Source organism: Eubalaena glacialis, chromosome 11 (assembly GCF_028564815.1).
Source record: "Eubalaena glacialis isolate mEubGla1 chromosome 11, mEubGla1.1.hap2.+ XY, whole genome shotgun sequence".
Lineage (NCBI taxonomy): Eukaryota > Metazoa > Chordata > Mammalia > Artiodactyla > Balaenidae > Eubalaena > Eubalaena glacialis.
This window is the reverse complement of record NC_083726.1, coordinates 29690211-29717580: the sequence shown is the minus strand read 5'-3', so window position 1 is coordinate 29717580 and position 27370 is coordinate 29690211. Positions and strand designations below refer to the sequence as shown.

The 27370-nt window shown below is 35.3% G+C and overlaps 1 protein-coding gene across 2 annotated transcripts in view; it reads right to left on the bottom strand.

Moving 5' to 3' along the window:
* Positions 1 to 8427: 8427 nt before the first annotated feature.
* DCN (decorin) overlaps positions 8428 to 27370 on the bottom strand; it is a 35106-nt gene continuing 16163 nt past the window's right edge. For both annotated transcript variants that reach the window (XM_061204254.1, XM_061204255.1), the window contains exons 4-8: positions 22627 to 22840; positions 21698 to 21811; positions 17302 to 17395; positions 13815 to 13953; positions 8428 to 8720 (exon numbers count right to left, since the gene is read on the bottom strand). In XM_061204254.1, coding sequence (XP_061060237.1) covers positions 8526 to 8720; positions 13815 to 13953; positions 17302 to 17395; positions 21698 to 21811; positions 22627 to 22840 — 756 coding nt within the window. In that variant the 3' untranslated portion in view covers positions 8428 to 8525. The remainder of the gene's footprint in view (positions 8721 to 13814; positions 13954 to 17301; positions 17396 to 21697; positions 21812 to 22626; positions 22841 to 27370) is intronic.

Below are 27370 nucleotides of genomic sequence, written 5' to 3'. Positions count from 1 at the left end.
ACTAGTGATCAATAGAAGTTATAACAGAATTGTCTATGCTGGAATTCCATGAAATAATGATCAGCTATGGAATTTATACGTGTTTCCGTGGTTTTCTAGTTAAATGTGTTGGTACAGTGCCTGAGGCCCACCGAGACCTCCTGCAGTTTGAGGGATATGCTTTCTTTATGGTACAGGACTGTTTATTCACAACTGTCAAACCACCGGCAAGTTATCCATCCACATTCAAGGCAGGCACCAAGCTGCATTTTTGTTAATGTGAACCCTTGAGGGAAACAGAAACTAGACTGTGTTTTTATATAATTTTTAACTCATAAGAGAAAACACAGGGATTTTTTCAAAAACAATAAAATGCTTTCTCCTCAAGAGGTTTTTATTCCCTGGTATTGTTCAAGCAAGGACTGTTTTGGAAATGCTGACAGGATCTTAGCAAAGGCATCCAGAGGGAAACTATAATATGTTTATTTATCTTAGAAACCACAAGAACATTGCAAAAGGCCAGAATTGGCCCTGTAAAATGTGTTGCTAACATTAGAGTATGACTGCTTAGTTTCAATAAAGTCATTTCTGTGCTGATAAAGGAGGGCAAGCTATACTCTGACATCTCCCAAACTTATGTCTACAGCCCAACTCTCTCCCTGAGCTCCAGACTCCTAGATCAAGAGCCTCTTTTATACCTCCTCATAGAAACTGAATAGGCATCTTAAAAGGAACAAATCCAAAACCAAACTTTTGATTTCAGCGCTCTCCACCACAGCCTCCTCAGTGTTTCCCAACTCAGTCAATGGTGACTTCATCCTCCCAGTGGCTCAGACTAAAATTCTTGGAGTCGTCTCTGTCCCTCTTCTTTCTCTCTCACACCCCGTTTGATCTCTCAGCCATCCTTGTCCTCTGTATTTTCAAAACACTTCCATATTGTGACCCATTCTCACCGCCTTCTCTGTTACTAACCAGGTCAAAAACCATCATCATTTATTGTTTATTACAATCGCATCCTAAATACCCCTCCTGGGTCCATTTCTGTTTCTGGGTCCATGCAACCTGAGGTACCCTTTCATAGACATTTGAATCAAGTCATTCCTCTGCTGAAAACCCTTCAATAGCTTCCTGTCTTGCTCAGGGGAAAAGATAGTCTTTAAAATTGCCTAAAATAGTCCTACAGGATTTAGGTTCCGATTACCTCTCTGACCTCATGCCATATCTTCCCTCTCCTTTATTCATTTTACCTGTTCACATTTGATCTCTCTCTTACTAGAACCTGCCATGCATCTTCCTAACATTGGGCTCCTTTTTTGGCTTGCTTCCTTCCATCCTTCATATCTCTGCTCAAATGTCACTTTATCTGAAGGTCTTTTTCGGACCATCCTATATAAAATAGCAAGTCCCATCCTCTCATGTTCCTTTTTCCCTTATCCTTTTCTTTCCTCTGTTTTATTTGTCATGCCCCGGAAGGTCTCCTCCCACTGTGATGTCTGCTGCATGAGGGTGAGACACTGTTCATTGCTCTATCTCAGCCACCAGGGCAATGTCAGACACACAGTAGGTCTTTAATAAATATGTGTTGAATGAACAAAGTGATATGTGCTAGTAGACATGTCAGGCCTAGATAGGAGGGTTAGATTATTTTGATGTTTGAGTAGATTTAAAAATTGATTTGTGTTTCTACGTTTGTCTGTGAAGGCCTGGGAGCATGAATTTAGCCCTCATAGTCCCTACTGGAATAAGGAGCCTGGAGGGCAAGTCTCCTAACCATCAATGGCTAATCAATGGCTGGGAGTCATGCACTCAGGGGGGCATTTCATCCAGTCCTTCTCTGGTTATTGTGAACTGGGGGGAAATATGGACTTTCTCTTACTTCAAATTTAACTCCATTTGAAGGTTGTTTTACACTCCTGGATGTTTATGTTTGATTTTAATAAGCTTAGTGTTTTCCCTCTCTTGATTTTCCTTTGTTTTCCACTGTTACGGTTTGTAGTGTAAAACTGACAGTCTGTCGCAGACCTGTGACTTGAAGTAACTGTGACAGATGGTGCACTAGAATATATAAACAGATCTCTTAAAAGAAATTACTTAGCAATAAGTGTGGGAATTAAAAAATGAGCAGCAAAATCAGAAATGAAATAACTCAGCCACCTGTAACACCTGTTCTGCAGGAGATGAGAGTCTGAAGGGCAATGAAGCCTTGTAAAGAGTTAACAGTGTGCATTGAGGGGCAGTCTTAGAACAGGCCTCGCTGGAACTCTGGATGAATGAGAAAGTGTTGTGTATACGTTTTTAGTTTTTAGTTTACTTAAGGGATCAGGCGTCTCTTTGTTTGCCTGGAAGATAAGGGAATGAGATCCTGCATCTGCAGCTGCAATAAACCGTGGAATGAGGAATTGTATTATGGAGAAGGAGGAAGGAAAAAAGAAAAGGAAGGTATGGGGAGGATTCAGTAAAATGAGTGAACCAGGAAAAAAAGTGGACACCCAGGTTATGCCTGATTTATGCGACGAGAATGACATAGTAACTTTCATTGCCAGATCAAGGTCATTGAAGAGGAATGCATGAAAAGAACATAAATGCTGTGTTCTGGAAAATTTGGGTCCCTTGAATATGGTAAGATGACAGCTCTTAAGACCAAAAGGTGTACAGCCTAGGCTAGCTTGAATGTATGAAGGGGGCTTACCCAGCCACAAAGGGTCAGGGCCAAATTCATACTTTCCAACCTGTTATGTAAACCACACACAGCCAAACAAAAGTGTTAATAAAAAGGAAAACAAAAAATAAATAAGCATTCTAATAAAGACAAAAAGAAAGTGAGTGTTAATGGTTGAATTATGTCCCCTCAAAAGATAGGTTCAAGATCTAACCCCTAGTACCTGTGAGTGTGACCTTGGCAGATGTAATCAAGTTAAGAGGAGGTCATACTGAATTGGAGTAGGGCTTAATCCAATACAACTGTTGTCCTTATAAAAGAGGAGAAAAGACAGACACACAAGAGAAGGAGGCTATGTGGAGACGGAGGCAGAGATTAGAGTTATGCTGCCTCAAACCAAGAACATCTGGAGCTACCTGGAACCTAGAAGCAGCATGGAGGTGTCTCCCTTGGAGCCTTCGGAGGGAGCATGGCCCTGCCAACACCTTGATCTTGGACTTCTAGCCTCCAGAACTGTGAGAGAATAAATTTCTGTTATTTTAAGCCAGCCAGTTTGTGGTACTTTGTTACAGCAGCACTAGGACACTAATACAGTGGGTGGCAGCGGGGCAGGGGGGCTTGTTCACAGGGGCCAAGCAGTGGGAGACAAGAGACAGACATGGTCCAATAGGAAATGAGAGGACTCTATTGCTTTGTTCCTCAAAGTACAGACGGAGGAACAGCAACATTCCTGGGAGCTTTTTGAAATGCACAATCTCAGACCCCACCCTAGACTTGAGACATCATTTCCCTTGAGATGATTGCAGCCCAAACTATGCAGCCTGGGGGAAAAACAGCAACAGCAATCAACATATTTAAACCCTTTTCATGTATTAGGCTCTGATCTGAGAGTTATACTCTAAGTTAACCTACTTAATTCACACACCAATCTATAAGGTATGCACTATTATTATTCCCATTTCACAGACAGGGAAATGAGTCACAGAAAGGTAAAGTAACTCTTCTAAGTATGCGAATAGCAAATGTTGAAGTCAAGGAAATGAGCCACATTTATCTTTATTTCAAAAGAAAAATATACAAGAAAGAAGTTGTGCTGATACCTAAGAGTGGGATGCTGAAGGGTTAGTCCTCTCTCTCCTATGGATCTGAACAAAATTAGAAACAGTTTTACTGCTGGAAAAGGTGTGTTGGAGTATCTACCTTGCAGAGGAAAGTCCAAAATCTTCCCCATCGTTCTATCTCTATCCATCCCTCACCCAGCTGTAGATTAAGCAGCAGGGTAGCTGCACTTTTTCCCCTACAAGAGGAAGCTACAGCATGAAGGAGGCAAGACTAGAGAGGAGAGTGCAGCATTCAAGGTCCAGCTCTGAAAAAATTGTCTAGAGATGACGTAGACCTTGAACGCCAAATGCCTTCCCACAGAGATTACCATTTCACTGTAGTCATGAGAGTGGGATCTCTTGAGAGGTGTGAGAGAGAAGAAGAAGAAAGACATTTCCTCCCTCCTATTGAACGTTCTGGGAAATTGATATTTTGTGGACCAGCAAGACTGTGGAAAGAGAAAAAAAGGCCACTTCTGCTAATGTTATCCTCAGCTCTGTGTATATCAAATGTACATATAGACCACTGCTTCTGCTTCAGAAGAAAGTAAAGGAGCAAACCCTCCTTTATGCCAGCGGATCAGAGATGATGTGCTATGTACACTTCTGAGTGGTCGAACTTAGTCTCCCCCAAATCTCCCTGTTGAACCGTCACACATTCATCAAAACCCACTTCAACCCTTACCTGCTCAGTGAAGTCTTCCATGTTCCTCTGTGCTTATTCTCCTACCCTTGGAAGATCCTCTGAACTACTGCTGTAACTTGCATATACTCCTATGATAAAATTTATCCCTCTGTATTTCTATTGTTTGGTTAAATGATTGTGTCCTTTGTTAAACTCTGATCACCTTAAAGTCAAAGATGGCATCTTATTCATTCTTATATCCCCAGTGTCTGGCACAGATCTAGTAAATACTTTTCCATGAATAAAAATCTACTCTGTACCATGAAAATCATATTTAAAGTCATTGGGAGTATTTAGAATATGATACCAACCAGTTACATATGGCTATTAACTTAAAATTCATTAAAATTAAATAAAATTTAAAAGTAAGTTCTTCAATTCTATCACATTTCTAGTGCTCCATAGCCATATTTGGCTAGTGGATACAGTACTGAACAGTATTGATATAGAACATTTTCAAAGTTGAACAGTGTTTTTGTACAATATTTTCAATTTTTATGAACAAATTTATCTTTTATGAAATGTGAAAACACTGATTTGGACTGCTGGGATGCCCATTATTTTATAGCCCTGCACACTATTGCAAAGAAGATGGAAGATGCTATGGATGTTCAGTGATTCCTCATTGTTGGGCACATTCTTTTCTAAAGTAGCAGAAAGCAACACATTGAAGTGACGGAAAGTTTGCCTTTCTTACTTACAGGCTGTGTATCCATGGGAAAATTACTTGACCTCTCTGTGGCTCCATCTGTTCATCTGAAAAAGGGATATTAAATAACCATACAGAGCCCACAGGGCTGTTGTAAACATTAAATAAGATACTTTATATACAGTTAAGACATAGTATTCAATAAATAATAGTGATTATCTTTATGGCACCTGCACCTCAACACTCTAACCTATTAACACAATGCGGAGGAACTGCTGAGAACCATGGATAGATTCCCTTCATAATCTTTAAGACTATCACCTTTGGTCTTGACATGCTATGAATTGCATAAACTGTTGTATAAGCAAGGGCTGACCCTAACTGGATCAGGGCTATGATTCTGACTCTGCATTTCCTATATCTCAATTTCATCATCTGTGAAATGGAAATAGTACATTCTTATGGAATTTTTGTGATACGTAGACATGGTCCAAAAAGAGCCAAACACAGAAGCTGGCAATTTGTTGTACACATTGAATAAACTCCAGAAATAAATATCTATTGTTGCTACTGTTGTTGTTGTTGTTTTTATCTTTCTACCAGGAGTTATCTCATGTCTGCAATATATTCAGTGCTAGTTTATTGAATGAATGAATGAATGAACAAATGAATGAATAGAGTATGTTAAAGCAATAAATAGCATTTTCCAGTTATTGGCTGATAATAGACTATGAATAAATATCACTAACATGATCACTGCATAATTAAATAGTTCGTACAGAGCTTTGTACATTCCAGGCAGTAACTGGTATGAGGAGAATATGACTTTAACTGCAACAGTTTAGAGCTCTGTGCTCTGACTCTCATGATTCTTTTTTTTTTAATTTATTTTTTAATTAATTTATTTTATTTTGGGCTGTATTGTGTCTTTGTTGCGGTGTGCGCGCTTCTCACTGCGGTGGCTTCTCTTGTTGCAGAGCTCGGGTTCTAGGCACGCGGGCTCAGTAGTTGTGGCTGCGGGCTCTAGAGCGCAGGCTCAGTAGCTGTGGCGCACGGGCGTATTAGTTGCTCCGCGGCATGTGGGATCTTCCCGGACCAGGGCTCGAACCCGTGTCCCCTGCATTGCCAGGCGGATTCTTAACCACTGCGCCACCAGGGAAGCCCTCTTATGATTCTTATAATTATCCAAATATTATTTTGGTTTTCTGCCAAATTTATGTACAATACATAATTGACTGCCCGTTAATATTGACAGTGTGCATCTTCCGTTTACTCTTCGATTTTTAATACTAACCATATTTCTTTCAATAAGTAAACTCTGCTTTAGTCAGAGCCATTATAAAAACAGTCTGCTGTTTCATAATGGAAAACCAGATTTAGCTAATCATTTGACAAAGTTTCATCAAATATTTTTGTATTTATTAGTATCTCTGATCAATGCAGAAAAGTCTAAAATAATTGGGGTCATAAAAAGTGCCTGGGATGACAAACGATGTAAATGTAATGTTTAGCTGAGGCTGGTGGAATTTGTTCAATCATCCTACGGATACTGTTATAGTGTTTGGGCTAGTTATTCTTTGAGTGTCCTGACCAGATCCATTCCCCTCCCTTCTCTGCTGTGCCCCAGGAGGAGGCTTAATCTTCCTGGTTTTCTTGATGGTTATCTTCCCTTTAGGTTTGATCAGTGAAAGGATGTGAAGTAGAAGGAAAGAAAGGTTGATACCCTGCTTCAGTACTTCACCTCTGGTGGATGTTGCAATCCCTCCAGGGACATGGCTGCTTGGGCATGGAAACCTTCCATGGCTGTCCTCTCACTTAGCTCCAGAAACTCAATTTCTTCTGCTGTCCATTTAGCCACATGGGTGAGAATGCCTTTCCTCCATTGCCCATTCCTAGGTGCCTCACCATCCCTAATTTCATGCCATAAACTCTGCACACACTCTAAAATAGTCCCTTCATTAAATTATCCTCATTTAAATTCTCTGGGGTAAATTCTGTTTTCTACCAGACCCTGACTCGTACAAAGGTTAAAAGAGAAAGCTCTATTGCCAGGTATATAACTATAGGAAAGTTATTAAACTTCTCCTAACTTCAGTTTACTTTTCTACAAAATGGGAATAACAATAGTATTTACTCATTTACTCTATAGGGTTGTGAAATTTGTATGTAATAATGAGAGAGAATCTCATGACTTTTCCTGAAATTTTGTGTTAATATGCTTTTGTGTGTGGGTAAATGATGGAGGAGATTCATATTTTGCAACCATACGTGAAGACAGCCTGAAAATGTAATGAAGGAAGGCAAAGCTGAAAGAATTGCAGAGAAACTCCGCTAGAGGCTCATCTAATAGCAGGACTGTTTTGTATTTCCCTTTATCGTTACCAGTTTGGATCTGGGTCTCAGTATTTACAATCAGAAAACACCCAAGGTTATAAAAGAAATAAACTGTTTTCTCATGTTTACTTATTAGATGGTGATAGCATAAATGTATTTTTTGATAAATATTTACTCTTGGTAAATCAGCCCATTCCCCAGGCTTGTTGAATGGTCTGCTTTGATAGCTATTTCTAAATCCTGTAGAAAAAAAAAATTAAAATAGAAGGTTTAACTAAATGCAGGAAATATTTCTAATACATCTAGTAAGTACAGAAATGCTCAGCCTGATTACACACATAATAGTTTTAAAATTGATTTAGTATTTAGTAACTGAAAATATTGGTTTTTTAGACCAATAAGAGAAAGTCAGTTTTGTGCCTTATCAGCTTAATACTGAATATAGATAAAGTGAGTTATAATGCACAAATGTCAAAGGACAGAGGTAGAATACATACCTAAGAACTTGAAAAGTTGTGCTGTTTTTATCAAGAAAGCAATGTTTACTCTCTTCAGAAAATTGAGGTTAGGGAAGATTTACAATTACCCTTTTATACAATAGTAATTTAAAATGTACTTGTGAATTTATTTTTTTTCAAAATAATGACATTAGCAAAAATTTTACATAGCCTGTATTGAATTTACACACTCAAATGAGGCTTTATCAGTAATAATGGGGATGAATACATTATTGCTAGACTATGTCAAAGGAGCTAACCCCCCTATGGGTTACAGAAGATTGATACCATTTTTATTTGATTTCTTCTGGAAATTAAAAGCTCTACTAAATTGTTTACTCCAAATTTTACATTTAGTGAAATAAGAATATCTGCAATAGCTCAGTTAACATCAGTAATAAACTTCAAAAAAGGATTCTGAAAATGGCAGGCAAAATTTTTTTTTTTATTGTAGGCAATTATTTAAACTGCATATTTGGCTTTACGCATAAGTCATGTGGGAAAAACATCCACATTGCAGTTAGGTTTCCAGTATCTAGCTTTCTTTTTTTTTTTTTTTTTTTTTGAGCAGTGACGTTAACGGGATTTTGCCAGGTTATAAAAATGAGGGCTTTCTTGGGAGCTACTTGTAGTTTCCGAGCTGAATGGCAGAGCGCACATAGACACATCGGAAGGTGGATGGCTGGATCTCCCAGTACTGGACTGGGTTGCTGAAAAGGCTCACCCCAGAATAAGAAGCCTTTTTGGTGTTGTATCCAGGTGGGCAGAAGTCGTTAGTGCCGATTGCAGAGATATTGTTGTTGTGAAGGTAGACAACCTACAACCCAAAATAATGGCATATGGTTATTTTCCTCTAAATATATTGAGACCATACACATATATACTTTATTCATTTTTAGTACACTCATCCTTCAGTTTAAATACCTTAATACTTCTCAAACCAAACTTTTGATTTCTCTCTCTCTTTTTAATCTGCTTTTCCCTCCCTTAGTCTTCCTCATCTCAGTGTATGGCATTTCAGTCTTTCCAGATGACTCAGGCTAAAAACATTGACATTATCTCTGACTCTCCCTGTCTCTTATACTCTCTGCCCAACCATCAACAAATCCCACTAGTGCAACCTTTAAAATGCACATATAATCCAGTTCTGCCCCATATCTACTCCTACAGTCTTATCCAAAGCCACCATTATTTCCTTCTGGATTATTGAAGTTGCCCTGATTGTTCTTCCTGCTTCCTCTTTTGCCTTCTTGAAATCTGTTCTTTCTTTCTTTCCCTTTTTCTCCCTTCCTTCCTTCCCTCCTGCCTCCCTTCCTTCCTTCCTTCCTTTCACCAATTATTTTAAAAAGTAAGCAAGTTATATCATCTTTGCCTCAATACCCCAGCAGCTTCCCATCTTATGCAGAGTAAAATCCAAAGGTCTCACAGTGGCTGACAAATCCTACATGATCTGGCATCCTTCTACTCCGAGCTCATCTCTCCTCACTGTTCAATCCAACCACCCTAACTTATTTCTCTTCTCTAGAGGATGGTCCCTCCTCAGGTTGACACACACTGTTTCCTCCTTCTGGCATGAACTTCTCCAAGATATCTGCAAGTCATACTGACTCATGTAATTCATTTATCTTCACCAAAGAAGTCTTTCTTGACTATCCCATTCTGCCATTTTCTGTTCCCATTATATTTATTTATTTTTATTTAGCACAATGATCACTATATAACATATTATATATATATTTGCTTTTTGTCTGTTTTCCTCCTCTAGAATAAAAGCTCTATGAGGTAGGAAACCTGTTCAGTTTTGTTCGTGACTGTGTCTCCAGTATCTACTAGAACAGAGTAGGTGTTCAACAAATATATGTTGAATGAATAAATGAATGAATTCATGGTTATTTCATAAATTGTGTCTACATGGAATATTATGTTTTCAGGGCAAAGATAAAATGATAGACCTTTTAATGAATTATATAAAATAAGGAAGTAATATATAGTGAAGTAAGAGAGGGTATAGAGTATTAGAATCAAAATTAAAAATCACAAACTCTAAGAAATACTTGAATGTCACTGCATTTGGAGTATATAGACCTAGAAATTTTTAACAAAAATGTATTCTATGTTACAAATTTGGCTCAATGAATATAATGTTATAGTTCATCAGAAATTTTTTCTGAAATATATTTTATGGTTATGTTTAAGATAATGGTAATTTGTTCATAGATTTTCTTAGGGAAATTAATATCAGACTTAAAAAGAATTATAGAAATGAGTTTTTATTCCCATTATTTATATGTGAATTCTGAAGAATAAGAAGTGAATTGATCATAAAACCAAGGCTAAAATATAATGCTAAGGCAATAATTTCTAAAGCAAGCTATAAAACCTATGAGGTACTCCCTTAAAATAATTGACTTGAAATATTGTTCCACCTACCAGAACACTTGCACTCATATGCTGGTGAAAAGGGTCTTGATTAAGAAAGGGTTTAGAAGGAGAACAATAGATGTATTACAAAAATAGAAACAAGGAATATTAAAATCAAAACAGTATCTGTGAGGTTCGTGTGTGTGTGTGTGTGTGTGATTCTCAAACTTTGAAAATTTCTTCTTGTCATTGACCATTCTCCATTTCTTAGAAGTGATTAACAAGAAAGGAGAGAGGTGTTTGGTGAGAGTTTATGGCTAATAGTGAAAATGAGAGAAGGAAATATCAAGACATAAAGAAAGTATTAGTCTGTGTAAAAAGGAAAGTAAATTTCCAACCTGTTCTATGAGGTCAATATTTTCTTAAAGCCAAACAAAAATCATCACAAAAAAGAAAACTACAATCAAATATCTCATATATAGACAAAAAATTAACAAAATATTAGGAAACTGTGTCTCACAACATTATAAAAGGACTATTCACCATGGCCAAGACCAAGCATGATTTATCTCAAGGGTGTAAAACTTATTTAACTGGAAATCAATTAATTTAATAGAGCATATTAAAGGAATAAAGGACAAAATCACATGATCATCTCAATAGAAAAGAGAAAGCATTTGAAAAAACGTTTTCATGATAAAAATTTTCAGTAAACTAGAAATCAAAGGGAACTTTTTTAACTTGATAAAGAGCATCTACAAAAGACCTATAGCTAGCATCATGCTGAATGGCAAAAGGTTGATTGCCCTTTTAAACTAGGGACCAGGCAAAGATGTCTACTTTTATCACTTCTATTCAACATTGTACTGGAGATGCTAGCCAATGCAATGAAGTAAGGAAAAGAAATTAAAGGAATTCAGATAAAAAAGAATACTTAAAATTCTCTTTATTTACAAATTACATGATCCTGAATGTAGAATATCCAAAGGAATGCACAAAAAACTACTGCAACTAAAAACAATTTCAGCACAGCACTAGGGTAGAAGAAAGACACACAAAAATCAACTGAATTTCTATAAACTAACAACAAAAAATTCAAAAATAAAATTAAGGTAAACAATTAATTCACAACAGCATCAAAAATAATACAAAATTTAGGAACAAACTTAATAAAAAATTGTAAAACTTGCACACTAAAAATGCCAAAATATTGCTGTGAGAAAATAAAGACAAAATAGAGAGATATCCCATGTTTGTGCATTGGAAGATTCTCCCCTCTTGATCTATAGATTCAACACAATTCCTATCAAAGCCCTAGCAATCTATCTGAGAAGAAATGAACAAGTTGGTTCTAAAATTTGAATGGAATGCAAAGAAACAAGAATAGCCAAAATTTTGAAAAATAAGAACAACATTAGAGGGCCTTCATTTCTAATTTCTAAACATAATCAAAACCTACAGTTATCAAAAGGTGTAGTACTAGCAAACAAAATGTGGTATATCCATACAATGAAATGCAATTCATCAATAAAAATGAATGAATTACTGACACACGCTACGATATGGGTGACCTAAAATTACTATGATAAGTGAAAGAAGCCAGCCACAAAAGCCACACATTGTATGATTACATTTATATGAAATGTCTAGAAAAGGCAAATCCATAGACAGAAAGTAGAGTAATGGTTCCCCATGGGTGGGGATGAGATTAAGAACAACTAGAAATATATAAAAGGGATATTTTGGAGGTAATCAAAATGTTCTAAAAGTGGATTGTCGTGATGGTTGAATAATTACATGATTTTGCTAAAAATAATGGGACTATATAAATATAGAAAAGAAACTAGAGTAGGTGAAACCCTACTCTAGATATAGAAAAGAAAGTAGAGTAGGTGAAACCCCTGGGACCCTCTAGAAATGCAGGTAAAATGGGTACGTGGATGCCAATTAGAGATGGAAAACCAAGAGTGAGGTCCTTCTGAATGTGGGGCTCTGTGTGAATGTCCATGAGATTTGCTGATATTCAACAAAGATTTCAAAATGGCATGTTTTAGAATTTTTTCTCTGTGACCCACAATAAGACACACACTATATATTGAGCTTTAGTATATATGGATCTATGCATATGAAACAAAAATTTTATAAAATACTTACCATTACAGTGATATTTTCTATTCTATTCAACTTATTCCATCCCATCCCATGGGATGTTCCAAATGAAACTATTAAACTGATTTTATGAACTCAGTAATATGTCCAGACTAAAATTTGAAAAACAGTAATCAAGAAGATGAAAATTATTATTCTGAGATCTAAAAAAAACCCCAAACCAACCAAACAAAAAAGCCCACCACCAACAAAAACCTTAATAATGACAACGTTAGCTATTTTTATTAGGTCTTCCAAGCATCTTGGTTTTACTTGTGGCTCCAAGCTATGCTTACTCACCACTCTACCACCACCAAAGACCCACTGAAAATGAATCAGCATGAAATAAAACATCTTTAATTTCATCTTCATATGTAGAATTCTTACACTTTACTGAAAGCTAGCTAATGTAAATTGTGATATGTAAACTTAATTTGGAGTTTTTGGCACAACTCAATAAAATAAAAGAGATCAGAAATTTATTGACACTGTTGACAGCAGAGTAAAGGATAAACCCATTTTGAACCCCAAACAAAGAAGTTGAGATACTAGATTACCAAAAGGTCAACTTTATAAAACGGTTTTATCTGTAAAAGAGTGTCAGTTTAAGACACAGTTTCTGAATCACCATGATTTAACTAAGTACCTACTGAAATTTCTGAAAGAAACAATTTAAATACAATCTTTAAAAAAACTGAAAAATTAGAAGAAATATACAAATATTGTAAAATCTGTCGATGACCACATTATTTATTTTTTAAAAATATATAATTTAAATAATGTGTTTGTTTAATTTCCTCAAGGTAACAATGGAAATCTTATATTGTTATATATGAAATTACTATGATTATTTAAGGTAATAAGCACGCTTTACATTTATAGATTTATGGACTGTAAAGCTATATTACCATAGTGGGCCACTGAACCATATCTTCTTATCTTTAGGAATACACTATAACTTGATAATTTGTATAAAGTTAATTCAGTCAGTCACACTACTATCAATAGATAAACACTGTCTTTTGACCTATATGACATCTGCTGAAGCTAAAAGTTAAAACTACTATTTTATTCCATATCTATGTACAACAGATGATATCATCTTTTCCAACAAGTATGTATTTGTTACACTGATCTGTGACTTGAAACTACCCTGCTTCATAAAAAAAATATTACATTCTGGAAGCAAGCATTATAGTAAGTTCAAGGTAGTAGTCCTAATTTTAAAAAAGTAATACTAATTTAAACCTATAGATTTCACAAAACCAGCATGAATATGTAGAAACATTAAAAATATCTCTGCAGAAGAATTTCTAAGCAGAGCTTCCTGCCTCCTAGCATCCCAGTAGGGAGGATTTGCTCCCTAGATATCCCTCACAACCCCTTAGTGGCATTGCATTACCTGAATGTACTTATGATCCGCCAGCCCACCAGGCACTTTGATAAGCTTGTTGTTGTTCAAATGAAGTTCCCTCAAATGAGGAGTGTTGGCCAGAGAGTCATTGTCGACAGCAGAGATGCTGTTGAAACTCAGTCCCAACCTGCAACAGAAAACAGAAATGAATGGATACACTACGTGTGGATGCCTTCTTACAGGCATTGTGTGATTACTCAAGTCAACAGGAAAAGAATTTTGTTTTGTTTTGTTTTTGTACTTACTGTTACCTCTGCCTAATGTGATTTTTCCAAACTTTCTGAGTTGGATAGAGCTCATTTGTTCTTAAGGTTTCAGCTCAGAGTTACCCTCTTTAAAACTCCTCTGACAGTACCAGACTGGATACAGTGTACCCCTAGTGAATGCTCATATAGCATCCTGTTATCACCCTCTTGTAAAACTCTAGGGACTGTGTACTTGTGTGTCTTGCCTTGAGAAAAGTGACTGTCTTGTGGTATATCCAGTGCTAACACAGAGCTTGATATGATCAATGAATAGCTGCTGAATTGACTGTATAATGAATACAGTGAATTCATTTGAGAGAAAAATGAAAGGAACATTATCATTTCCGGCACTTTGTAAACCAAGCAATTGTATATTTATTACGCAAATTTATTTGTTGTAAATAAAAAGTGAAAGGTTCTAATGAGTCAATAAACCTACCTGCCACAAAGGTTAACAGAATTAGCATTTTACATTTGTTTGAGTTTATCAGTGACCATCTGCTAACTGTCAGAATATGCCTGGTGCCAACATTCTTGGCCTCCTGACACTGATCTCTGAGCTATGGCCTCTAGAGCCCTGATCTCTGACCCTGTTCTTGGCCCCTCTGACATTTCTTATACAATGCCACTCAAGGTTTTGGGTTGTATTTTTTTTTAATTAGATGTTTAACAAGTGAGAGTCTGCAGCTGTGATGTCCCCTCACAGTAAATGGGATTCAAAAGTCAGGAGAAGTTGACTTGAAGACAAAACTTGTGTACCCAACATTCTAGGAATAAATCTCTGTCAGAACCAGGGTTCTGTCGATCCAAAAGGGCAGAGAGAGATGAGGCAACAAGGTTGTGGAAGAGAACCAGAAAGCTCCAAGGAAGAGAAAGGGGAAGAATCTATTGGATTCCTTCAAATATAGTGAAAAAGACTTGGGCCCTTTTTGTAGGATGATTCCTGCTTGCTTTCAGCTAGTTGAGATCTTTGAGCCCTTTTGGGATTTAGATGTTGGTTTAGGTAACCAAAGCCTTCCAATTTTAATCATGACTTGGTATTTGAAATAACTGAGATTAAAGTGATTTTAGGCTATTAATAGCACAGTTGGTTTGTCTTACTTATTGATTATCAACCTGGCATCTTGTCTCATAATATTTTGTTTTTTCCCAGTCTTAAACTTTCATCTCTTGTTTCTGGTCTTTCCTTTTCTGTTTCAGAATCATGTCTCTATTTCTTATAGCACTCTAAATCCCATATCCAATTTGGGCTAATACATTTCTTAGAATATAATAATCTTAATTATCTATTGAAGGAAACTACATTTTCAATGATTAATTTATAGTCACCCATCAAATGTTTTTGAGAACCTATTATGTTAAAGACTTTTATCCTAGGCTTGTGAGGGCAGAGGAGACATGGCTCAAAAACCACCATGATTCTTTCCATCGAAGAATATTCCACCTATTAGGGGAGATGATGATATATATGCTTAATAAGAAAAGGGAAGTTTGCCTGATTAAAACACTTTATTTTTTTTGCAGAGGGACATACAGTATTTTCTCTTCACTTGTTCCTAGTAACTAATCGGAATATTTGCGCTGCAACAATGTTCTGAGATCAGTGGCTGCTTTTTTCTCCTTTCCTCAGTTTTGATTTTCAGCACCAAAATACCCTTCATGTTCCAAAATCAGTGAGGAGCAAACAACATAAGGATTTGATGGTTTAATAGATGGATTTTTCTGGACTTGATTCCAAAGAGAAATGTATTTAATCAATTCAAGAGTTGGGAAAGTTTGTTGGCCAATGAGGTATTTTCCTCTGATTTAATGAATGGAATTCAAAATCCATTTAAACAGAAATCTTCATTTCTATTGACCTTTTCAAAGTTTATTAGCTCTTTATACTTCTATGCTTCTCTTTGATAGAAAGCATATGATTTTATATTAAAGAGAGGAAACTCAAAATCTCCATACCACTTTCAGTACAAAATAAACTTACTTTTCTAAAATGGCACAAATATTACGACTGATTTACCATATTTAGAATTTTATACTATGGTCAATCCCAACTGCTACTTCTACTCCTCCTCTTCCTCCTCCTAATAATAATAATCCAATAATAATAGCTGTCCAAAAGACAGTTCTACACAATAAGCAATGCAACTTATCTTCCTACATTTTTCTCCAGCTAGAGAGACCTAATCAACATAGAAAGGTAGGTAATGCATAACAGTATTTTGAAAAATATCTTCTTCATTAGAGAGTGTAATTAAGATAGCTTTAGATAAAGGATTTCTTATCATTTGAGACACCAGGGTTATATATTGCAGCTATAGTCACATGCATATGACACCTTCAGGCCTCACCTCCACTGGGTCACTGGGGGATACCCACAGAAATGGGAAAAACTGCATTATATATCCGTCTGCTCTTAGGTATTTCTCAGAGACAAATGATATGCTTTATATTTATTTATCCACTGTGAAATTTATATGCAAAAAAAGGAGTGAGCCAATTTGGTACAACCCTGTGCTTCTCTGTAAGAACATTCAGCAGGACGTGTGGATCAAGAGCATAGTGTCCCTTGAAGACAGCTGAAAGGGTCTGCCAGCACTCTTTTTTTATTGCTTCACCACATTGCAAATACAGAAAGACTGAAGTTAGGTTAGAAAGCAGGATGGGCACTAGTGATCATCTATAAGGAAAAAAAAAAATTTAAGAAGGCTCAGAAAAAATGTTTTTTAGAGTACATCAAATGTCCAGAGACATTTTAAACTCTTTAGAGGATAGGAATTAGAGAATCTCATGATAACTATTCTGTACTGTAGTGTGAGATGCCCAATATTCCCATGTCTGGTAGCTTTCATTTTAATACATTTTCAAATTCTGGATACTATGTTATAATTTACTTAGCCTTCTGTTTCATACAATCAAGTTAGAACAGATTGAATGAATATACTGATTTAATCAAATATCTTGTACATATGATATATCTAAATTAATCTAAAAATAATATGGTATTCATAAAAAATAAGGGTGATTTTGGTGGGGTTATGATAAGAACACTATTTCATTAGTTTTTTTTTAATATTAATAATTGGGCAAGCTGAAGTTTGAGGTTTGTGGAAACAACAACAAAAAATGTGGTTTAGGCAAAAAAATCAATCATCATGTTTCTAATTCTGAGCATATAGGCACAATATACCTAGCCATTTTACTGATAGAATGTTATGAAAGAATATTATTACTTAGCCAAATTATTCAATCCTTTCAGGCTAGCTGCATCAACTTTGGTGATTTTGTTGCCATCAAGATGTAATTCAGTAAGAGAAGGAGGAAGACCTGCAATATGGAAATATAAGAAGTTAAATTAGCAGATAAATGTAATTAGAGAATGTACAAAGACTTAATGAGAACATGTGCCATCAATTTTCCAAAAGACATACAGTTTCAAAGGATTTTCTTTGCATCTGATTCATCAGTTTTGCTTTTCATCTTTTTCCTTCATCCCTTTTATACAATAATATATGTTTTGGGAAGCAGTACAAGCTCTTTCTGCTTTTCTCCTAGATTTGTTATGACAAAAACATGGACTGGGTTTACCATGTAGTAGATTTTAGTCTTAGCCACTGTCAGGATACAGTTGTAGAACTGAAGAAAAACCCTGAATCTCATTAGTTTCTTACAGCTTTGTTAATGGGCTAGCACTGCCATTGACAAAGGATAATAACTCTAAAATGAGGAGATGGGCACTTGCACTATAATAAAGCGATTATGTATAAGTTCAACCTATAAACAAACTTAACCAGGTATTTTATTAATGAGAATAATTAATAACTTATATACTATGCTGGCTTTAGTTTTAATCAAGTTTTCCATAAAAACATCAAATGCCTCTGCAATACAGTGTGTAGCAAGAGCTAAAGCTTACTTGTTCCTTTAAAATCAAGACTGTTTCTTTATACAAGATGAGTACAGAGACCTATAATCAAGTGATCTGCCATATGTGGGGCACCTGGGGAAAAAATTTTAAATCGAAAGTATCCACTAAACCTCTGGATAGTACTTCGTGAATGGCTATGACTTCTAAAAATTTAGTAATGTAAATTTAAAAGTTTAAATCTTTTATTTTCATTTCCTCCTGCCATCTGAGGCTGTATTAGGTTTTTATACAGCTTTTTAAATGGCATATTGTTCCATTTACAAGAACAGCAACAACTACAAAGAAAACAGCAAATTGGTTGCATGTAGAACTAACATCTGCTTAGCAGATATTGGGTTGGCCAAAAAGTTCGTTCGGGCTTTTCCATATGCTGTTTCAGGAAAACCCGAACGAACTTTTTGGCCAACCCAATAGTATTGGTTGTTTGTCCATAAAGAATAAAACTGGAAAATCACAGGTTATGTTTGGTCTGAAATTTTCATTGCATCCCACTGAATTCTGTCAAGATTGTCTATTTAATGTAAAAGTTTATTCCATATTTGATTTGAAAATGACTATTAGTTTCTCAATAGTAGTATGATTTGTGTGGGAGATACTAAGGAAAGGAACTTCTACTTACTAAATGTCTGTTATGTGCTGAACACTGAGATTAGCATTTTTGTAACTTAGCTCATGTAATTTGTTTCAATGTATAAATTATTTTTCATTAACCTCGTTTCATCGATGAGGAAACAGATTCACAATTACCCATTTTGTAGGCTATCTAGCTACTAAGTGGGGAAAGTAATATGCTCCCAGATGGCCAAAGAGAGTTAAAATAACATGCTCTTAAATGAGGGAAATGAAATAACAATGGCATTATTCTTATGAGTAAGTGTCAGGAAATCAGTCACTCTTGGAATAAGGGATTTCAACCACTTGAGTCTCCTTAGAATAAATAAACGTGGATTTTTAAAATACTTCTATAAAGAAAGCAAGTGAGTATATAACAAAGCAATGAGTGTATGTCCTTTTTTCCCTATCACTATGAAAAGACATTAAAAAAATGTAGTGTCTCTGGAACACCAATTATCATCACATCCATCATTCTTACCTTGTTTCTAAGTGTCTTCCCTTTTGGGACATCAGTTTCCAAAAAGAAAAGTTATGGGAAGTTTGATTGTGGAAGGAAATTTTGCAATGGGATGGAGAGAGGCAAATTTATAAAGAATATCATTAGCTTTTGCCACTATAGCATTTAGCCAAAGAATCTATACTCATTACTTTTTTTTTTTTCTTTTCCTTTTCCATTTTTAAGATAAAATATATTGAGAGCTTACTTTGGGCCAAGTACTATATATATATATTACAAGTCTTATTTATTGATACATCTATTAATCCTCACAAATATCCTAGAAGATAGGTGTCACTAATACCTTCATTTTATAGGTAACAAAACTGAGGTTTTAGAGATGTGGAATAATTAGCCTGAAGTCACAGAACAACTAAATGACTGAGTCAGGCCTCTCACCCAGGTTGGTCTAACTCCAGAGTGTGAATTTATAATCTCTCTACTCCTCCATGGACTTTTCATGTCCATCAGTGATGGGACATAATATGTGGAAATTAAGACTCCTGGAAAGTGGTGACATCCAGACATAAGGGTCCCACCCTAGGAAGGTAGACTCATACATGACACAGGCATAAATATTCACAGGAAGAAGGACTTAAGACGGCAGCAGAGTGAAATGGTCAAACACATGAGCTCTGATGTCAGCCCAGCACAACCCAGCTGTGCCACTTCCTAGCTCTAAGGCCTTGGTCACAGTTTGCTTTATCTCTTTAAGACTTATTTTCCTCATTTATAAGACAGGGGTGATAATATTACTATAAAGGATTGTTTTGAGATTCATATAACAGAAGCCATGAAAAGCATTTGGCACAAGTGCTTAATAAAACTTACTTACTATGATTTTAATATTATTAAGAGTTTAGTAAATAAAAGCAAGCTAGAGAAGATGAGAAAAGAGCACCTAGCATAGGGATAGACACATATAAGAAATCAAGGAAAACTGATCACTAAATGATGAAATGTGTTACTGAGGTATATTTAGGAGATGTAGTTAGAAGGACAGCAAAATCAAAGATTGTACTTAATGCAAATCATCTGGCAGCATCAAGTAGTGAAAAATACCTGGACTTTAAATTCTAGCTACTTTACTTCACCTCCTACAGCTCTAAGGCTTTAGGCAAAATATATATAGAAAATTATATGTATATATATAATAAAATATACTATTATATATATAAATTAAAAATATATTTACAAATATAAAATCCTTGCACTGGGGATTAAAAAATTACTTGTTACATGTAACAAGTCAGAGACTCAACATGAAAGTACTTTGTGAACTATAAATCAATCTCCCTCCATCTATCTATCTATCTATCTATCTATCTATCTATCTATCTATCTATCATCTGCACCAGTAGTTGCTATTAATGGGCATCAAAAACATACTTTGTAGCAAAAAGACTGTGGAGCGGGCAAGGGGTAGTAAGGAACCATTCTATGGACTCCGTACTCTCTAGATGTGAAGTTTCTGTGGAAGCACAGTAAAGGAAAATTGTTTTCTGTGGGCAAGTACCTATATTTTCTACCCAATTCAAGAACAAGATATCTAAGTTGAGGAAGGGCCAGACTAAGGGGAAAATTTGAGAATACAGAGGCAATTTTGTGAGACTGAAAAACCTGGGACCAGAAAAATGTAAAACTTAGAGAAACTTATTTTTGGTGATTTGATGCCTTTTCTGTCACAAAGATTGGCTTATGTGCCTCCCCTGGCTAAGCCTTAGCATGATGAGCTTACCCCTGTGACTATATGATGATTGCTGTTTATTTGCCTGTCTTTGTTCTATGCAATAAGATCCTTGAAGGCAGGTCTACATCCTATTCACTGCCCTGTCTCCAGTGTTTGTACTTTGCCTAGGCAAAAGGAGTGTTTAAAACACTTTTAATGAATAATAGAAGGTAATACTAATCCACTACTTATCTACAGGCCAGATATTTCTCTAATTATTTATTTAGTTTTAAAACAACCCAATGAAGTGGATGTTAATATTATTACCACTTTACAGATTTAAAAAATGTGTCATAGATGTTGAATAACTGGTCCAAGATCGTAGAGCCAATTAGTGACAGTCTGAACTCACGCAAATGAACACCAAAATCCACACTCTTTACAACACACACCACCACTCTTCAATAAGAATGTGACCACTGTGAGTCCTGTTATTCAGTTAGTAATGACTAGAATGTCCTAAGATGGAAAGGAATTCACTAAGGGATTAGAGACTCAAAGTAAAAATTGGCTCAATATCAGAGGTACTTCCACATATCATTTTTTTAAACAAAGTACCACTAAAGCACTCTATTTTTTAAATAACTGTACTTTTTTTCTTTGTGATATCACAATTCCATAATATAAAATCATTGTGTGTTAACCTACATTTTATGTTAGATGTAAGAGACTTTATAGGTGAAAGAGTCTAGCCATCTCTACTGTGAGCCTAGAGGGCCCAGTGGTCAGCTAGGTTCAGTAGAAACACTTCGAGGGATAGAGAATGGCCACTTGAGTCACCATTCAAATTTCCAAAACCATTTTTTAGTGTCAAAGCCTTTGGATTTAGATATTCAAATTGCTTTGGAGAATTTTCGTCACCTTGAGGGATGGTGGTTATATTGGTGTCAGCAATGCGGATGTAGGAGAGCTTCTTCATTCCCTGGAAGGCTCCGTTTTCAATGCCTGAGCTCTTCAGAGGGTTGGTGCCAAGTTCTACAAATGCAATAAGCGCAAAGCTTTTAGAGGACAATTTGAGGATATTGCAAGTCAGAGTAGTGTCTGTTCAACAAGAAGAAATTTGGGTTAATAACAACTTGCCTGAAAAACAAAAGAGAAATTAAAAGGACATGCTTCTCAAAGGGATGGCAAATGGGGTAAAAATTTCCCTTATTAAAACAATCAAAAAACGAACAACAACAAAAAACCCCAAAGATTTATGAAAAAGCAATAGTAGCAAAAACGATAACAACAAAATTATTTAAGGTCCATACACAGGTCTGCCTAGAAGTCAACAAAAGTGTTTACAAATCACACTTATTACGGGGCAATTACTTTACTAAGATATATTAAAATGTTGTTAAAATAATTTGAATCTAGGATTTTTTAAGCCAATTATAAAATTACAAATATTTTACCACACATAGAGAAAAGCTTTAGAACACATTTTTTTAAAGCAAATGATTTATAGATGTTCAGACTAGAACAAATTCCCACAACAGAAAGGTATCCTCCAAATATCTCTAAAAAGCACTACTTAATTCCATCCTGTACCTTGGGCATGTGGCAGCTAGTGTAGCATCAGCCCTAGAGCTTTCTTCCACATTCTCAGATCCTCAAGGACAAGAATAAAAACGTCTTAAGGCACAGATTCAAAATCCCATTTCTCCTGGCCCGGCTACTGTTATTTCTATAGTATTAAGACATGTAAGTTCTAGCTAATTTACCTTCCTGTAGCTAAAGCTTACTTGTAATCTCTTAAGGTGAACCTTGAATCCTGCCTGGTCTTAGAGTTATAAGAATATCTGTACCTACGACAATCAACTGGTTCAATCCATTGAGCACAGACTTTCGCACTTTGGTGATCTCGTTCTCATGGACACGCAGCTCCTGAAGAGTTTTGGGCATTTTCTCTGGCAATTCCTTCAGTTGATTCTTGGACAGATAAAGTCGTTCCAATTTCACCAAAGGTGCAAATGCCCCAGGGCTGATTTTGCTAATTTTGTTGTTGATAAGAATCAACGTCTGTAGACAGTGAACAAAAGCAACATCTTAATTCCAAAACCTTCCACACATAAATATGTATGTAAAGCAAGTGTGTGGTTTATTCATTCCATTCATGGGACTAGCAGAGAAATCTGCAAAATTAGAAGAAATCAGAAAAAAATTAAACCGATCTGATTCCTTTACTTGAAAACATATGAGGACCTGAACATCATGAGTAAAGGGGAGAGAAATTTGATAAAATACAGATTATAGATAGATAGAGATATAGATATTTAATTTTTAAACAATAAATACTCCAAAATATTGAAATTACTAGAGTGACCTGAAAAGAATCGTGTGCCACAGGCATCCATTCTCCAGTCAGCTTGTCAACCTAAAAGTCCATCTTCATTGGCTGTTGTCATGGATTCCACTACAAAAGGGTGGCACTAATTTATAACATCACCAACAATGCAAGAGAGTAAAATTTTCTTGCAGCCTCACAGAGTTAGATATAATCGCCTTCCAAAAGTTTGCCAAATTAGCACATTATGTTGTAGCTCATTGCTTTACTTTGCATTTCCTTGTCACTTGAGAGGTTAAACAAATTTCCTTTTTTATTTTGCTACCATTTATTGTTTGGAGGAAATGGATTGCTTGCTCACAAAACTTCGCATTTTTCTTAAGTTTTAATGTATTTTAATAACTGGTTTACAGAACAAAGGTATAGATAATACGATATGCAGAGACAATATATTTTTCTTCTGTTTTTGCCCTTTTTACATATAAGGGTTTTATGTAGTCAAATATGTTATTTTTGGGGTAATTTAAAAATGTTTCTGAGTTCCATTCATATAGGAAGTTACTTGTAATCCATTATCGTTATACTATAGATATTGCTACACCTACTTTTGGACTACCTCATTCTCTTCCAATGATCTATATGTATACAGAACAACACTGATATTATTTTAAGTCAATTTATCAATTAATCCTAAGGAATTTAGGATAATTTTATCAAGGTTTAAGAAACCTGTATTTTCAATTGTAGCACATTTTTAGGAGCATATGAAAATGGAGAGGGGCAAAATAGGAACTAGAGTAATAGAACAGTGAGAGCTTTCTGTCTCAGAAATGCAGGACTACTTTCTGAAGGTAACAGCTGGTTTAATGACCCATGTACATCCTCATATAGTTCACATTATTTGACTAATTAAAACTTATTACAAGTAACATAATCTTTTAACTAATCCTAACAGGTACATTGGTTGATTAAAACAAAATCCTAGGAAATTTCAAAGACTATTACAGAAAGTTCAAAAACCCATGAGGGTTAAAGTCATAGGAAATTGATATTAACAAGCAAAATGTCCAGAAAATCAGTAAAAGCCAGAGCTAGAGGAGAGAAGAGAGAACTTGCATCATTAAAAGGCAGCCACAATGGTGGATGCTTAATTATAAAGGCAAAGGCCATCCTTAATTGCCACCCATGGAAGAAAATTCTGAAAGACTGATACAATTAAATGAATTAAACGTGGTCTGAAATCTGTCTTATTTTACATTAAATGTTGAAACCTATTATGAAGAATCAACCTGATTCTTGATGTGTTATCTGCAATTTCAGGGAATAAAATATTACTTCTTTTCCTAGATAATAACTAGACAATGTCTCTACTGGTGAGTATGCTGTAGTAATAATAACTGCTGCTAAATTTTGGGGTGGTGTGACATTTGTTCCCAATTATTCAGTAAAGTAGAAACTCTAATAACACCTACAGGAGGTTGTTGTTAGGATGAAAAAATGATCATGCATATAGTCTGCTTCTTTGGAAAGCACCTTTCAAATGGCATTGTTGGTTGAAAGGTCTAGTCCAGCAAAAAGCATCTCCACTTTCAGAATAAAATAAATGTGAAAAATGAATCAACCATACAAATTTTGGTCATCATGATGTAAAATGTTAAGATATATATAAATTAGAGCTTCATCTAAAACAGATCCATATGTGAAAAAAGGTACTCATGTATATACAGTACTGCTAAAGATGGTTAATGTTAGTTTCATACACAGGGAAATGTATTTAAGAAAGCATAGTTATAATATTATAACAGGCAATGGAAAGATGTCAACATGGGAAAAAACTGACTAATTACATTGGCTAATGACAAAACAGAGAAAGAATCAAAGGTGAACCGCAGATATTCTTCAGGAGATCAACTGATGAAAAAAAGAATCACAAGCAGAAATGGATTATCATTAATTAGGTAAGAGGCCGAGAGAAGTCGAATTGGGAGAGACCTTGTTGCTCAAGGGTCAGGAAATGCCTTGAGTACTATTTAACCTGAAATTGAAGCCCAGGCTCAAAAAATCAGGACTGCCTACTTCTCTGGTAACTAAAGAAAAGTGATCTAGCCTGGTAGGTAGGGGAGAGGTGACAAAAAAAGTGACTGACAATAGAAATAGAGTGGAAGGAGGAGTAAAAGCATTTTTACCACCTTCATCAAAGAAAGTGGTCAAAAGGTATAAACTTACAGTTATAAGACAAATAAGTACTGGGGATGTAATGTACAACACGATGACTATAGTTAACACTGCTGTGTGGTATGCCTGAATATTGCTAAGAGAATAAATCCTAAAAGTTCTTGTCACAAGGAAAACATTTGTTTTTCTTTTTTTTTTTAATATCTGTATGAGATGATGGATATTAATTAAACTTATTATGGTAATCATTTTGCAATATATGTATGTCAAGTCATTATACTGTACTCCTTGAAGTTATATAGTGCTGTATATCAATTATATTTCAATAAAACTGAAAAAAAAGTTGAAACCCGACTTAATAGTATGTACAATTTTCTCCAAAGCCATTTATGTAGGGCTCACACTGTACCAGGTGTTGTTTAAGGGATTTTATTGTTACTATCATATTTACAGGCAATTTATAAGTGCACAGACTCAAGCCAGACTGTTCCCGAGTTTAGATCTCAAACTCTGGCTCTTATTTGTTGTGTGACAGTAAGCAAGTAACATAATCTCACCTGAGTATGCCTGAGTATCCTCATCTGCATTAAAGGTGTTCTCAAGAGTGTCTACCTCATTAGAATAGTTATAAGAATTAAATAAGTTAATGTATACAAGATATTAAGAACAGTGCCTAGTATATAGTAATGGCTAAAGAAGTGTTTGCTATTATTCAATCTTTGACAATTTTTGTTTATTTTTCATTAAAAACTTTTAAAATTAGATTTATTAAGCTTTAATTCAAAGGAAATATATTGAATGTTGATATTATTATACTGAATTTTCCATTACTTTATAGAAGAATTATGTATTTTTTTCTGCTATATATAAGTATACAACTACTCTTAAGCAATATATACTGCTCCTAGTGAGGCACGGTTGTAAATTAATAAAATTATTGAGAAAAAGGCAACATTTTTCTGTTAAATCCTTTCTATTTTAATCCTTGGTAAATTTTTATTTCTCTCCCTTCTCATTCAAGGGTGGCTTTCCTGGCTGAAATTATGATGTTTATTTGCATAATAACAGGATAAAAATGATCATGAATGAAAGAGTAAGAGAAAAATAGCTGTTTAACATCCTGTAAATGGTTAGAAGCTCTAATAAACTCAGTCTTCTTCCAGTGTATACTTTAAAGCAGAAAGAAAGAGATTGCCAAGATGGTAAGTTGCCTAAAAACATACTTAGTAGGAGATGTGGAAAAGAAAGAACACATTGTTACAAACACCAGATTTAGTGAGAATGTCACAGAAACTAGGTATCTCTTATTTAAGGTATGAGGAGTTTAAACAAATTATTGAGATTATACTTAAACACACAGGAAGTTGGGTATAAGAGATTTTTCCTTCCTTAAAAAAGTAGCTTTAGGCTAAAGTTATGCAAAAAAAATGAAGCTTTTTAATATTTTAGTTTATTGAAACTAATATATTCATTTTTTATTATCACCTCTTTTAACTTATTCCAAGGATAGTTTAAATACTCACTGACAAACTTTGTTGGTATCTCCATCATCTCACTCCCAGTGAGATCATAACATGAAAGCAGAGAGAAAGTGAGTAGGGGCCCATGTCCAGTATCCTATCAGTGGAGAAGGATCCCATTGGTCCAAGGTTCAAGATCTCCAGCACAAGCCTTACCTTCCACTACTTTGGAGCCTGTATCTTTCACTTTAGCCATCTTCTCTTTTTGTTGCTGCTCATTTTCTTCTGCCTTTCCTTTCCTCTTGCACAGAAAACTCTCTTCTCTTCCTTTCAAAATTCTGCTAATCCTCTATGACCCCTTTGTTCCATATTCTCTCAAAACATTAACTGGGTAACCTGATATAAGAGCATGTCTTTTTCTTCTCTTACTTAGTGCCCGAAATATTCACTACTTACATCGTAATGTGCTTATATTGTTGGATACTTTAGTAATTTGATGATGCCGTTTTATTACTTGCTATTATTTTTGTTAACTGTTCCATGGGCAATCTTAAAATCTCAAGGAAAAATTCTTTGCTTCCTTTTAAAAATCTGGTAAATTTTCTCCTAATGGATAAATGTTTATTGCTT